Source organism: Alosa alosa, chromosome 2 (genome assembly GCF_017589495.1).
Source record: "Alosa alosa isolate M-15738 ecotype Scorff River chromosome 2, AALO_Geno_1.1, whole genome shotgun sequence".
NCBI lineage: Eukaryota > Metazoa > Chordata > Actinopteri > Clupeiformes > Clupeidae > Alosa > Alosa alosa.
Window position 1 is genome coordinate 15300208 of NC_063190.1, and position 15020 is coordinate 15315227.

General features: G+C 39.8%; 2 protein-coding genes across 2 annotated transcripts; both read left to right on the top strand.

Annotated features, from left to right (window-relative positions):
* The first annotated feature begins 588 nt into the window (after positions 1-588).
* Positions 589-3403, top strand: alkbh6 (alkB homolog 6). The gene is made up of 7 exons (XM_048237844.1): positions 589-744; positions 929-1003; positions 1139-1207; positions 1326-1386; positions 1658-1809; positions 1975-2073; positions 2640-3403. Exons 2-7 carry the CDS (start codon positions 932-934, stop codon positions 2907-2909), a joined length of 723 nt encoding a protein of 240 aa, XP_048093801.1. The 5' UTR covers positions 589-744; positions 929-931; the 3' UTR covers positions 2910-3403.
* A 1870-nt stretch (positions 3404-5273) lies between these two features.
* Positions 5274-14323, top strand: capns1a (calpain, small subunit 1 a). The gene is made up of 11 exons (XM_048237845.1): positions 5274-5379; positions 6289-6359; positions 6654-6690; positions 7135-7227; positions 7426-7483; positions 7590-7654; positions 8038-8106; positions 8779-8857; positions 10944-11060; positions 13335-13393; positions 13697-14323. The coding sequence occupies exons 2-11, from the start codon at positions 6313-6315 to the stop codon at positions 13721-13723; spliced, it is 651 nt and encodes a 216-aa protein (XP_048093802.1). The 5' UTR covers positions 5274-5379; positions 6289-6312; the 3' UTR covers positions 13724-14323.
* The last annotated feature ends 697 nt before the right edge of the window (positions 14324-15020 follow it).

Sequence of the window (15020 nt, forward strand, 5' to 3'; positions counted from 1 at the left end):
TTAATGTAAGTCTAACACCATAAACAGCCTACTAAAATGGGGATATAGGTGTATTGAATGTGGTGCTGACATTTCCTGTGAGTGTTTCTGCAATTGTAGCCTAGGCTATTTTATAAAAAATGCAAAATGACAGCACTAAACAACAGTGTGTTATAAAATACAAAAGAGCAAATTGACATTCTGACATTCAAGTATTTTAACAGAAATAAATAAAGCAGAGTGAACAACGTATGTACCACTATTGGCTCCTTGGATCAATAGCCATTAATAAAGGTAAACCATTGAAGATGCGCTCTGCCTCTGGTGTAACCATGGCAACCTGCTTCCATAGCTGCAATGCTGATGCTGAGGCTGATGCTGAATTTGGTGGTGAAGAGGTGGGAAATCCAGCCTAACAAGTCAAATGATTAAAACAGATACACATGATAAATATAGACTCACGAACACATGCACATTTATTTTATATCTTGAATATAGCCTCATCAGGAAAGACTAGGCTACAGACAGTCTATGCTACAGACAAAGAGAACGTTGTAGCCTAATGTGTGTTTCTACAATCCAGTTGCTCAGCGGTTTGCAACAACCAGCCCAGGCTACTTTAATTATATTCCATAGCTCTAGATGGCAGTACGTACGGTATAATCGAGAGCTGATCCCTATGCAACCAACGACAGACATGATACGACAGATTGGAGGTAACCTAACCGGTAGCAGGCTTGCGGCTTGTTGGCGAAAAACGAAAAGGTAGGCTATGCTGTTTGCACGAGAATAGTCTTATTAATATCCTGCTAGCGAGAAAGTCAAGTCTGAAATAAATGTAAGCCTACCTTATTGGACGGAGCCTGGATGCGTGTATGAGAAATGTCATGAGCCTTACAGAGTAGCCTAGGCAGTTCTCTTGTTCATAGCCTATTTCCTTTTTTTCCAGGCAATGTTTACATCACCAAACATGGCATACCCATGTGAAATATCCAAGGAGTTGGGAGAGTACATTGTAACAAATGTAAGCGATTTTAATAAACCATTATGTGAGCTACGCTACGACATCTATTAGGCTAGTGTTTCATTTACCTGTGATCACCTGTGCACGCATTTGTCTCTGTATTCACGCGCACGTGCACCCCTTTTCTATTTCTAGGCACCACCCACAGTATACTACATCCCAGATTTTATCACAGAAGTCGAAGAGCAGTATCTCTTACAAGAGGTGGAAACTAGCCCACGTCAACACAAAATAACTTTGTTTGCTGTACTTGCCATTGTAAAGAATGTGCGTAACGGATTCAAGATAACGCCATGTTCATCTCAATTCTTACATGCTCCAGGTGTACAAAGCTCCCAAACCTAAATGGACACAGTTGTCAGGAAGGAGGCTACAAAACTGGGGTGTGTATGTTTCTTAATGTTAATTTGTGTATGTAGGATGTAAAAATAACTTGTGTAGGCAGGATGTAAAAATGTCTAAGACAAGACTTGAATAAATTCCCTTCTTCAGTCGTGCAAGATGTGTTTTAAAATATGTTAAAATAAATCTGAACCTTCCATCATTTCAAGAAGCCTTATGGGACTTTCCCTAAACAAACACACATGGCAGTGTTGGCTTATAATGTATTTCTGCATTAGATTTACATTTATTCCTTTCCCTTATTCTTTTCAGGTGGGCTGCCTCGCCCAAAGGGTATGCTTGCAGAGAAGCTCCCTGATTGGTTGCTGAAATACACAAACAGAATATCTGCCCTTGGCGCATTTGCTGGAAAGGCTGCTAATCATGTGCTAGTGAATGAATACACACAGGGGGAGGGCATTATGGTAACTATGTCCTCATACTGTTGTTCACAACCCATCTTATGTTAATCCTCTTACTAATGACACTTCCTCATGGACTGTGTGATACTAGAATTAGAGTGATTGATGACATAATGTTTTTCTCTTTCCCTGTGTATTTCTCAATGATCTCTATGACCAATGTGTTAGCCACATGTGGATGGCCCTCTCTATCACCCCACTGTAACAACCATCAGCCTGGGCTCTCATACCCTCCTGGACTTCTACAGACCCATTAGCCAGTGTGAGGTAAGCATGAGCAGAACGCCACAACAGACACACAGACAGACAGACACACAGACACACACACATTTGCTTACTCAGTTAACACATAACCCAAGATGAATCGGGAGACGTTTGTCTCACTCCTGGCTCCCCTGATAACTATATAGCCATGTTCACCTGAGGATGTTTTTTTCTTTGCCATGCAATAAGTAGGCATTACTTGGCTAAAACAGGCAGTTATTGAATTGAACCACTTAGCTTTCTCCTCCATGTACCGAAGATCGTCCATGCCAACATACTGCTTGGCAGGAAATAATGTTACTGTTGTCAGACAGGAGGAAAAAGACATTGTCAGCGCGCTCTGCATTTAGGCAAGAAGTAAAGTCTGTATGATCAGTCCTCAGCAAACACAGCTATTTTTCAAATAGCTGTGTGGACTTTGTGGGTTGTGGAATCTGACAAATTGTCACAAAAAATTGTCCTGAGCCTATGAGTATACACTAAGCATCATACCTTAGGCTACGTTTGCTGGTGTATTTCTCTTTTGTCTTTAACTGTTCTCTCATTTCCTCCTGTTTCTCCACACTCAGATAGAGGGGCCCCAGACTGAGGAAAGCCGGTACCTGCTCTCCCTGCTGCTGCGGCCGCGGAGCCTGCTCATCCTGCAGGATGAGATGTATCAGCACCTGCTCCACGGCATCCAGAATGTCTGCCAGGACACATTGACGGAGAGGGTGGCAAACCTCTTCTCTGCGTTGGCCCAGCCCGGGGAGGCACTCACCAGAGGGACCAGGGTGTCCCTCACCATCCGCCATGTACCGAAGATCGTCCATGCCAACATACTGCTTGGCAGGAAATAATGTTACTGTTGTCAGACAGGAGGAAAAACACATTGTCAGCGCGCTGTGCATTTAGGCAAGAAGTACAGTCTGTATGATCAGTCCTCAGCAAACACAGCTATTTTTCAAATAGCTGTGTGGACTTTGTGGGTTGTGGAATCTGACAAATTGTATCTAAGGAAAGGAAAGTGTGGGAAGAAAGCAGACATACAGTACATGATGTTAGCTGTTCCCAAACCTGTGTGGTGTGGCACCATTGATGACACTAATTTGTGAGACATCTAACTGGTAAGCTTTGTGAGAAAGCTTCAGGGACTGTGCGTGTGTGTGTGCGCCTGCTATTCCAGAACTGCGCGGTGTGTGTGTGTGTGTGTGTGTGTGTGTGTGTGTGTGTGTGTGTGTGCGCGCAATAGTATTGTCCAGTCATTGTTTTCAAGTAAAATGCTAATTGCTACATAATTCCAAACTCACCCTACTAATAACCAGTATAACTGTATTAAAATGCTTAACAAAAACGTATGTGACCAGTTTGTTTTAGACCTCTTAACATGCATGCATATCTGCCAATTGCTGGTAAAACTAGAACAGGTTTTATTTGAACATCTGCACTTGATGGTACTTCCTAGAATGCATGCCAGAAGCAAATGTTTATATACATTTTACTTCTTGTCCTTATAAAAATTAAGTACTGAGCTGGTCCTCAGAACTTCTTTTTTTTGGATTAAGGTTATTTATGTTTATGTCAACAACAAAAAAAATTAACCTTGCCTTAACCCTTAATCAGAAATTGTTCTAGCACTGGAATGAAGTGTACATTAATGAAGCAAACAGGGTTAGCTTGCTAGGTGCAAGGGCATGTCAGGAAGCTAGTAAAGCCGATCAACAAAGTTAAAGGCTAATGAATCAGACAAACAACATGTGAATATTTTGGACAAGGGGTGTTTAACTTTAGTCGTTTTAACTAAATTAGGCAACATTTTTGTTTACTAACAAGAATGTGCTGTGGCTCTCGATAGCTTGCTATTCTAAAACTACTGTGTGTGTGTGTGCGTGCAAACTGGTAAAACTAGAACAGGTTTTCTGCACTTGATGGTACAACCTTTTCCTAGAATGCATGCCAGAAGCAAATGTTTATTTCACTTATTGTCCTTATAAAAAGTACTGAGCTGGTCCTCAGGAACCTTTTTTTGGATAAAGGTTAGTTTATGGCAAAAAAAAATGTAACCTTGCCTTAACCCTTAATCAGAAATTGTTCTAGCACTGGAATGAAGTGACATGAATGTTAGTGGGAGTGTGCAATTTTATTTTCTGGCCATTGTTTAACACATAAAAATGCTTTCCCAAGCTGGCCTACTTATTGTAGAATAGCATACCAGTTTGTTTTAGACGTCTTAGATATGTGTGTTGGCCAAATATGCTTACAGGATAAACTAGAAAATGTTTTATTTAGATATATGTGGTGGTGACAGCAGGCAGCAGGCTTCTCATCAGAGGTGGACAGTAAACATACTTGATTTCTGTACTTAAGTATGATTTTTGAGTATCTGTACTTTACTTGAGTATTAATATTTTTTGGAAACTTTTACTCCACTACATTTGAAAGACAAATACTGTACTTTTGACTCCACTACATTTGAAATCTGAGCATGAAGTAGGCTACTCGTTACTTTTAGCCACATTTGATCCCGCAAAAGATCATCTCTTGAAGTTAATTTTTTCAATAGTTTAATTTGAACTTGGCTGAATTGGCTGTGGTAATGATGGTGACAACAGATTAATCATCAGAACATCCTATAGCCTGGGAGAATCCAGACTGTTAGCAAATGAGATTTGTTGTGGTATGGTGTTAACCAGGCTATCCTCCGTGATCATTGCGAAATTGGAATGAAATTAATCGCCTGACATTCAACACATAGCTAGATCTTTAAATTATTAGCCTAAACGATAAATTATCATATTTGAGTTTTCTGGTTTTGTATTTGGCAGTGAAAATAGTTTAGATTTGTGAATAGAGAATAATGATTTCAATTATATTATTGCATCCATTTGAACAATTGCAAAGTTATGAAAATATAGGTGAAATGTTTGCTGGATGTAATGTCTCTTCAAGTCCTATGACCGACTTGATAAGATATGATAATAGGCCTACCCTATTAATGACCAAACATTACCTACATTCAAAAGGAGAAAGACTTGTAGCTACTTCTGGATTTTTGTATTTTTACGAACAATTACTTCTGTACTTCAACTCAAGAAAAAAATCTGATTTAGCAACTTTCACTTGTGTTGGAGTAATATTTGACAAGGTGTAGCCTATCTATACTTTCGCTAAAGGAATTGTGTAGGCTACTTTGTCCACCGCTTCTCTAGAATGAATTCCGTGTTCGCAGATTCATTCCACACAGAATTGCTGATCCCTACACTTGAGTCAGTTAATGTGTAACAGCTACGTATTGCCAATGTGCAGCAGACGTCCTTTTCCTCCGCCCTGGTAAGTATCAAGCGTTCAAAGCGCAACATTATGTAGTTCAAAGTGGAATAGTATGTTAGAAGAGCAACTGTCCATATAGTCATACTGTTTACAGACATCTCGATAACATATATTTTATTGTTTAAGTGTCAATGGGATATGGCAATCCAGCAAGTCTAACATTAGTTAGCAAGATGGCTAACGACAGCCCTGAGAGAGAGATGATTATTATAGCTAACTAATTAGCATTAATACTGGTGCTGGTGGTAATAACTGCTGGATACCTTGAAGGATGCAAACTCTGATTTTCTTTGTATTCTCGACCCTACTTTTCGCTGGTCGTCCTATTAATTAATTGACAGGTATGCGAATGATTTGAAGAAAACAGGGTTAGCTTGCTAGGGCATGTCAGGAAGCTAGTAAAGCCGACCAACAAAGTTAAAGCCTAATGAATCAGACAAATAACATGTGAATATTTTGGACAAGGGGTGTTTAACTTTCGCCGTTTTAACTAAATTAGGCAACATTTTGTTTACTAACAAGAATGCGCTGTTGCTTTCGATAGCTTGTTAATCCAGAACTGCGGTGCAAACTTGCGTCAGGCCTAATGTTAGTTGTAGGTCGACAAAACATTACACAGTCATATGCTATTTTATGTTCACCTATTGCCATTACAGTTCATATCAATTTCACTAATAATTAATATGTCATTGTTAAGACATTTACTTAAATAACGTTACATGTTTGTTCATTTAATGGTAGGTCTTTGGGTGGGACCCGTTGGGGGGGGAAATAGTTGTAGTGGGTGTGTCAGAATCCGCTACAACGCACAATACCATAAATTACGCCATCTAAGATTAAATAGATTTTCTGCCTTGCTGTACGTGAATACCTGTTTACTCTGTTGTTTCCTCTTGCTCTCGTTTTCAGATTCTGAATATAAGCCAGCTCAAGATGTTTCTTGCCAAAAGACTGATTGGAGGCATTCTGGATGTGGTCAGGTGAGCACTGAGCAGTGCATCAGATGCACATAGTATAATCAACTAGCTTGGCACAATTAGTGTATGTGGTGATGACACTGCACAGGTTTGTGTTTGATTACCCCACTCATGTAAATGTTTTTTTTCCCCTTCCTTTTGTTCATGTCTCTACATGCTAAACTAAACTGCTCATTTATCTATTGCATCTTAGTATAAGAATGTGCTACATATTTACTCTCTTATAATCTTACTAGCATTATGTCTCATAGTGAATGTTTGCATTTCTGAAGTACGTCATTCTTTGCTTTCTTACAGCAACATCGACCCAGCCCAGTTTGTACCCTCTGACCCTGTGAGTCATGACACACATTTCCTTACAGTTCGTGTTGCACTAGTTTTGTGGTTACTGATGAGATATGTGATTTAACAGAAAGGATTCAAGCCACTTTCAAAATGATGTTCCCTACTGACAGTAGAGCAGCACTGGAATCGGTTCAGTTAGATTATATTGTTGACAGTATTGGCTGAAATAATGTAACTGTTCTTTTTAAATCAAAAGGGGCTTGATGCTTGATAAGGTGCATGGGAGTCCCTCAAAAGAAGCATTCAGTTTTTATGACATCTGTTTTTAGGGATTTTCTCCCTATGGTGAAGCCTTTTAATTACTGGGAACTTTAAAGCCAAAGAGGATTCCTCATCTGAGAGATCCTCTCTTTTAGGTCCATGCAGAACCAGTGTTTTATAAGGGTGTATTGTACAGTATATGAGTGGAAGATGACATTTTTGTTTCCCTAAGCCTCCTGTGCGTAGGCCCCACGCATACGCAGATCAGTATGAGAGCGACGAGGAGAAGCAGTTCCGCAAAGTGTTTCAGCAGCTCGCTGGGGATGTGAGTATATGAACACCTCTTCAATTGCCAAAAATGGCATTCACTCAAGGAAACGCTTGTCTTAGTCAATAGTTTTAATGTACTGCTATTAGTTTTACTTACTGTAGCCTTCTGCTTCATAGTGAATTCATCACTGTTACTCACATGCTCTGAATTATGAAAGCATTTCATGGTTGAAATGTTCTTGTCCCTGTGTAGGATATGGAGGTTAGCCCCACTGAACTGATGAACATCCTCAACAGAATCATTTCCAAACGTAATCAAACTTCATGATCACGATTATGTTTGATTGGTGTGGTCTGATTTGATTTGGTTCCGCTGAAATCAGATGTTGATTTTTATTTTATTTTATGATTCCACAGATCAAGGCCTGAAGACAGATGGCTTCAGTATAGAGTCCTGCAGGAGTATGGTGGCTGTTATGGATGTATCCTATATTGTGTGTGATAAGTCTGTGTGAGAAAGAGATCATGTATCCCTGACATACTACATAATATTCAGTTGAGAAATACGTGCTCAAGTATAGTTTATTTTTAGTTTAGTTTAATTACTAGTGACAATTTGTTGATACATGACTTTAAAATTATTTTTAGAATCAAATTATTTTACTCTGTCGGGTGGGTATGCAGTGCATTCCTATTGTAAGCCTTGCATTTGACACTAATGTTCATTCTAGCAAACTAATGGTGAATGTGAATTCTGACCTTTTGTCTTGTTGACATGTCTGTCAGTCAGCACATTTGAATGTCCTATGTGAGAAATTTGCATGTAACACAAGAGAGAAGCAACGGACCCTTAACCCGCCTGCAGAGCGATAGCACTGGCAAGCTGGGCTTCCATGAGTTCAAACACCTGTGGAACAACATCAAGAAATGGCAGGTGGGCTCCTCAACAGCGGCACTACACACTTGCAAGCCTCCTCCAGAGTAGTTCTTGCTTTTGCATTCACAGTACAGTATATCAGCTGTTTTTATTCAGTCAATTCACTCTTCATTATTGATGAGATACACTATGCACGGGTATCATACTGTACTGCAGTGTGAGTTACGTTTCTACTGAGAAGGGGGTAGAAAATGAAAGTGTAGGCCTTCTGTCAGATCCTTCCTGCTGTTTCATCAGCCAGCACTGACGTCACACAGAGCCCGGGCTTGTGCTCATTACCATCAGCTTGTGTGCAGTCAATATCGATGGAGAACAGTATTGATGTGTCAGTAAAACCAACTCAGGAGTCTGTGAGGATCTCAGGAGAAGCATGAGCAATGAACGTGTGACTCCGGTATCAATGAGTCCTGTATGAAGTGGTTTCTGATGTTTTGGCATGAGATTATAAAGTGGAGAGAATATAAGAAATCAGTTTTTTTTTTTGTACTGCGTTGTTCTCAGCAAGCATCGTGGGACCCATTATAGATGGTTGATATTATTCTAACAGCTTTTGCATGAATTAATAAAGGTGTAATATCTGGTTTGTTAGAACATTGGACAGTGTGTTCGATATTCTTTTCATTGATACCACAAACGAGTCTTTCTCTCTGTCTCCCACTCTCTGTATAGGGTGTGTACAAGCAGTATGACGCAGATGGCTCTGGGATGATTGGTGCAGATGAGCTGCCAAATGCATTCAGGGCTGCAGGTAGGAGAGACCGAGGATAAGCCTTGACATGCCAAATATTACGGGAACATTCAAAAGCTGTGCTTTTTATCAGTGGATGGATGTAACTAGTGTGTGTTAGTTTAAGGCCTATTGTGATTGTATTTTGGGAGCAGGTCACCACTGGGGGATTTGGGAATTCATATAGATAGATGGGTAAGATGGTTCATAATTGGCTGATGAGCTGCTAGGTCCTGATTTGTTTTTTTGTATTAGACAACCTACATGAAATACCAACTATACATCAACAAAGCAGCCTCATCAGTCTTATTATGCCTCCGCTTCGGTGGTCGCCGTGGCTGAAAGCATTATGTTTTCGTACATACGTTTCGTACATACATCTGTTCATCCAAATCTCATGAACTTGATATCTCAAGAACGCCTCCAGGCACGTGCTTCAAATTTGGTATGAATGTTCTGATTACTGATGAAATTATTAGATTTTAGAGGTCAAAGTTCAAGGTCACTGTGACCACATAAGTCCCATTTTTGTGAACGCTATATCTCAAGAATGCCATAAGGCATGTGCTTCAAATTTAATATCAATATTTACTTGGACTCTAAAATGGAAGTCATTTGATTTTTGAGATCAAAATTAAAGGTCACTGTGACCACTTCTATGTCCATTTCTTGTGAACATTATATCTCAAGAATGCATTTTTCAGATTCGGTATGAACGTTCACTTGTACTAAAAGATCATCTGGTTAGATTCCTTTCACCTCAATAATCTCTATGTTACATGCCTCGCCACACAAATATATGTCAACCAGAAATTCTCGGCTGCATGGAGGCATACCACCATCCACAGCAATGCAATAATTCTAGCTGATATAGTCTAGACTATGAAGGTCCAGCAATTACTGTGCCTCAGCTTAAAGGGATATTCCACCATTTGGGAATTACACTCATTTTCCACCCTTGAGTTAAACAATTGATTTTTACCTTTCTCCAGCTCATCCAGCAGTTTTCTGAGTCTGGCGATACCACTTTTAGCTCCAGCCTAGCATAGATCATTGAATCGGATTAGACCAGTAGCATCTCGCCTGCTAGCATCACATTTAAAAGTGACTAAGATTTTCGGTAATTTTCCTATTTAAAACTTGTCTCCTCTCAAGTTAGACAGTGTAAAAAGACCAACAGAAAATCAAGGCACACCATGGGCGCAGAAGCACAATGATATCATGCCGCACCTGAAAATAGTCCCTGTAGGCTAACTTCCAGCAACAAGGTTGAGCTGCAGCAGACGAATTGGTTAGTGACTGGATTATTACACCTGAATGAGAGTATAGCTCCATGTCAAATCAGCCTAGAATATCGCCACGTTTCATTTTCCGTTGGTCTGATTACACTTTCTAACTTGAGAGGAGACAAGTTTTAAATAGGAAAATTACCGGAAATCGTAGTCACTTTTAAACGTGATGCTAGCAAAAGAGATGCTAATGGTCTAATCCGATTCAATGATCTATGCTAGGCTAAAAGTGGTATCGCCAGACTCAGAGAACGGCTGAAGGAACTGGAGAAAAGTAAAAATCAATTGTTTAACTCAAGGGGAGGTGGAAAATGAGTATAATTCCCCAAATTATATGGAATATCCCTTTAAAGCAAAACAGCTACTGAAAGCAAAGTAAAGAATGCAGGAGATTTCAGAACTAACACATCTGCTTACAGCTTAGCTATAGTGCTAAATTGTATGAAGATGAGTAATTGGTAATAAAGTACATGTTTTAGCATATGGGTGCAGCAGTAGGTATGCAGTGCACACTTTGTGTCTAGCTCTACCTTGACACAAATACACAGGTTAATTTACAACAGTGTAATAATTTATTTATTATTGTGATGTACCCTTGTAATAAAACTACTGAGCAGTATGGTATCCAAGTATGGCCTGTCACGACATGGAATTATGCAAAAAGTGTGTGCATATTGTTGTTTATCCAATGGTTTTGCATAACATGAGTGGTGTGCATATTTAATTTCATGTATTCAGGTATTTCAGGGATGCTGTCTTTCTGGTATCCCTGCAGTCCTTTCTTCAGAGTCGTGTTTAATTGCTGCTCTTTTCCTCAGGTTTCCCTCTAAATGACCAGCTCTTTGACATGATCATCCGTCGCTACAGTGACGAAAGTGGAAACATGGACTTTGACAACTATATCGGATGCCTGGTGCGACTAGATGCCATGTGCCGTAAGTGAGACAACCCACACACACATACAGATACTCACACACTCACACACATACAGATACTCACACACTCACACACACACACAAACATATTCTCTAACCCTGAAAAAAAGTTGAGGCTTCTGTGCCATTACCTCTGGTGGGAGGGGTGGGTCGAAAACAATCCAAGTATTGGCCTCCAAGTCAGAGAATTAGCCTATATCAGCGGACATCTAATATGTCTTGGGTAGCTCTCTCTCTCTCTCTCATCTCTCTCTGCACCTTAATAAAGTTCCCAAGGCCTTTGGGAATAAGCCCAACAGCCCCACAATATCACAGCCCCTCCACCATAGTTCTCATTAGGCATGTTTTTTTTTTTTCAGTAGTTATTCTTCTATGTACGCCAAACCCACCTAAAGCGCAATTTTCATTTCATCTGACAAAAGACCACAATTCCAGACAAAGTCACTGTACCATTCAGTAACTCCTGCCATTTACATTTGTAATTAAATTACTGAAAAGGCTTTTACCTGGCATGCCCTCTAAATAATCTATAAGCAGAGAGGTCACTTTTGAAGATTTGGGGGACTTGGTGAAGATGATGCCTTTTTCTGTAACTCTCCAACAGTGGTTATTATGGAATTGTTTGCCTCTCTTGCCATCCTCCATACTGTGCGTGGGGGCAAGATAACCATGGGTCTTTGTACAAGCATGTTTGTCACATTTCCAGTTGATTAGAACCTTTTAATTATTGTTTTAACTGTAAATATGGGCATTTTCAACAAAGTACTTTATAACCAACAAAGTTTTTATAACCATTTACTGATTTACAAATGTTAACACACTTTCTTTTTATTTAAATTGAGTGTATTCTCTTGTCTTTCCCATGTTGAAAAATGACTAGGCGATTTAGACTCTGTCACCTTATTTTCATACCTTTGTGAAAAAGAAAGTCATGAACTACCTCTGAAAGTTAAGACACTCTGATTAACCTAAATAAGTGGCAATAATTGTGAGCAACGTGTTTTTATTAAAACTATTTATTTCTTTATGAGATTTTCCTTTTTCTCAGAATAAATTTGCTTCCCTTAAAGGTTGGATTTGTCCTCACTGTTTTCATTGTGAGATGACAATAAATCACCAAAATATATATATATATATATATTTTTTTTTTTCATACCTGTTTTTAGTCAACTTTACCAAAGGTGCCAATAATTCTGGAGGGTACTGTAATAAATATGGTAATTACATCATGTACCATAGTCCATCTACTGGCACCTATCTAGCATTGCTAAATTAGCTAAATAGCTGTTGTTTCGGACGTTGGTGAAAGTAACTGACCAACTAGTTTGCCTCTATGGCAGCTCCCTCCTCTATTACCAACAGTGGTACTGTTAGGGCTGAGCTACACCAGGCGCGTAACTGAAGCGTTCCGTTAGCGTTGCGTCTGCTGCAACAATTAGCTTCCATTATAATCAATGGAAGTAGCTACACCAGACGGACAGTGGGGGGCGACGTCAAAAAAAAATAGACCATTCATCTAAAATGGATTTTACGCGTCGTGAACGGAACGCTTCAGTTACGCGCCTGGTGTAGCTCATACCTTACAGCTAACATAAATACAAAAGGCTGGCAGTAATAAAGGTCCTTCATCCTTACTGAATATGTTGTATTGCCAAAGCTGAATTGTGTACAGCAGCGGAGCTGTTTCTCAGTTTTGGCAGGAGAATTCGGGCAACTACAACAAACATGCAACACTAACTGTGGTAGCAAAGATAAAAAGAGAAGTCAGTGGAATACAGTCACTATGGGGAAACGAGAAAATTGTCGAGCCTAGGCTACTACATGGTGTAAATGTCAACTACTGTAGATAGAATTCAAAGCTTTACACATTTGCTCCCTTTGGTTTATTTCCCCTGAATATGATGTTCATTATATGTATTGTGTACATGTCTGCCTCCAGTGTTTTGTTTTTAAATATGCTGCAAGATCTGTGATTTATGTGCTGTTACAACCACGATTATTTCTACATCACTGTCTCAGTTTTAACACAGCACACTTTCACTTTTCTAAACAAACAAGTTATTGTACAGCCTGTTTCCTGCTTTCCACAGCTGGTGCTGTGCAGCAAGTTTAAATCCCCCTCCTGCAGCCTGCGAATTCATTATGTATGCGACTGAGGTCCAATTTGAATTCCCACAACCTGGGAATAACTCTTGTTGACCCGTTGAATTGACTATTAGGGTCATGTATCAGACCAAGCTCCTTTCCACTTCTCATTCTTTCTCTATCTTTCAGGTGCCTTCAAAACCCTGGACAAGGACAACAATGGCACCATTAAAGTCAACGTACAAGAGGTAAGCACTTCCTCACTGAGGGGATTTTGCCCTTCAGATATTCATGTCTGTTTAATGGACGCCACCAATTTCCTAGAGGCAAATAATAACATGGTGTAATCCTCAAAATAAATTACAATTTCTTCACGTTTTGCAATCAAACTAAAATCAATTTCACTAAGTCTTGTCCAATTATACTAAAGATATAATTGTTTATGTTTTTCATTTGTAGTTTATATTGATCACTATACTACATATGGAAATGTTTATTTTGTCGTGGAATTACAAGTGTCCTACTGCCTCCACTCCCCCCTCTCTCTTCAGTGGCTTCAGTTGACAATGTACTCCTGAATACAGAAGACGCCAATAAATGGAGAAATGTTTTGTTTGCACTGCACAGCCCTCAACCCCAATCCACATTCTCAAGGCTTCTCCAGCACAGAATGTTGCTCCAATATGGCTCTGCTGCATTCACCTGCATGTTGTTTTTTTGCCTTCCTCTATATACTTTGTTTTTAGTACTTGTTTTATGCACTTTGTCTTAACTGGTTTGCTTCATGTGGAATGCTGTATTCTAGATAGCAGCAGATCATTAGGGCCTCTAAGTAGCTGTACCAATCAGGGACGGTATCTGTATTAACAGGTTCCATCTGATGTAATTAGCGTGCACAATTACATCCTACGTACGTACACAATTCTGTTTACAGACATACTCACCCTCAGATACGCACACACATACACATGCATGCGCACACACACACACACACACACACACACACACACACACACACACACACACACTAAAGTACAAAGTGCCATTGCTGCATGGAGCCAGTAGGTGTCGATAGACCAGCCATACAAGAATGTGGTAACATTTGCCATGGGTCACAAAATTCTGTCACTGTTGTTAATGCTCATATTTTATACCAAATAAAACAGTCATTATCGTGAGTGTGTGGATAGTCATTTCAGCCTTCAGTCTTGGAATATCTAATAGCTTTGTTTATAATCAATTTAACTTTCACCAACCTGTCATTATTTCAAGTTTAATGTTATGTTTGTGGAATTCATTTATCTTTGATGGTATTGAGTGATAGCTTGAAACTTGACAAGAGGTTATAACATTGTGCTTTGTCTTGTAGTAACAAATGTAATAAAATCAGTGAGATTGGTGGGTGGGAGAGAGCTGTGTGGTAGCTACCTCAGTATCTCAGTACCTCAGCTACCAACTAACCTCTCAGTAAGAAGGTGGGGGAGAAGACAAACAGCGCCTCGACTCGAAGGTAGTGGCCATAGTCGGTACTACAGCATCATCCAGCAACATGGACGGAGGAAAGGCACACGGAGTCTGCGCAACGTTGCTACACCCGACTGTACGAAGTTTCTGGATATCCGTCCGCAGCACAAGGAACACGAAAAGCTCCGTATTGAAGGTACACTCACGGTGCTTAACGATCATTTAGATCACTTTATTATGTCTTGACAGTTAGTGGATGTTTCCTGACTTTAGGCTGTACACTTGAGGAGTCTACGTACATGTGCGTTCCGGGTTTAATGACAGTGGGTAGGTAGGTAGGTAGCTAGTAGCTAGCTAACGCTTGCTTTGTGCCATTCTACCAGAACTAGGGCAACGACGAAGATATCGAAA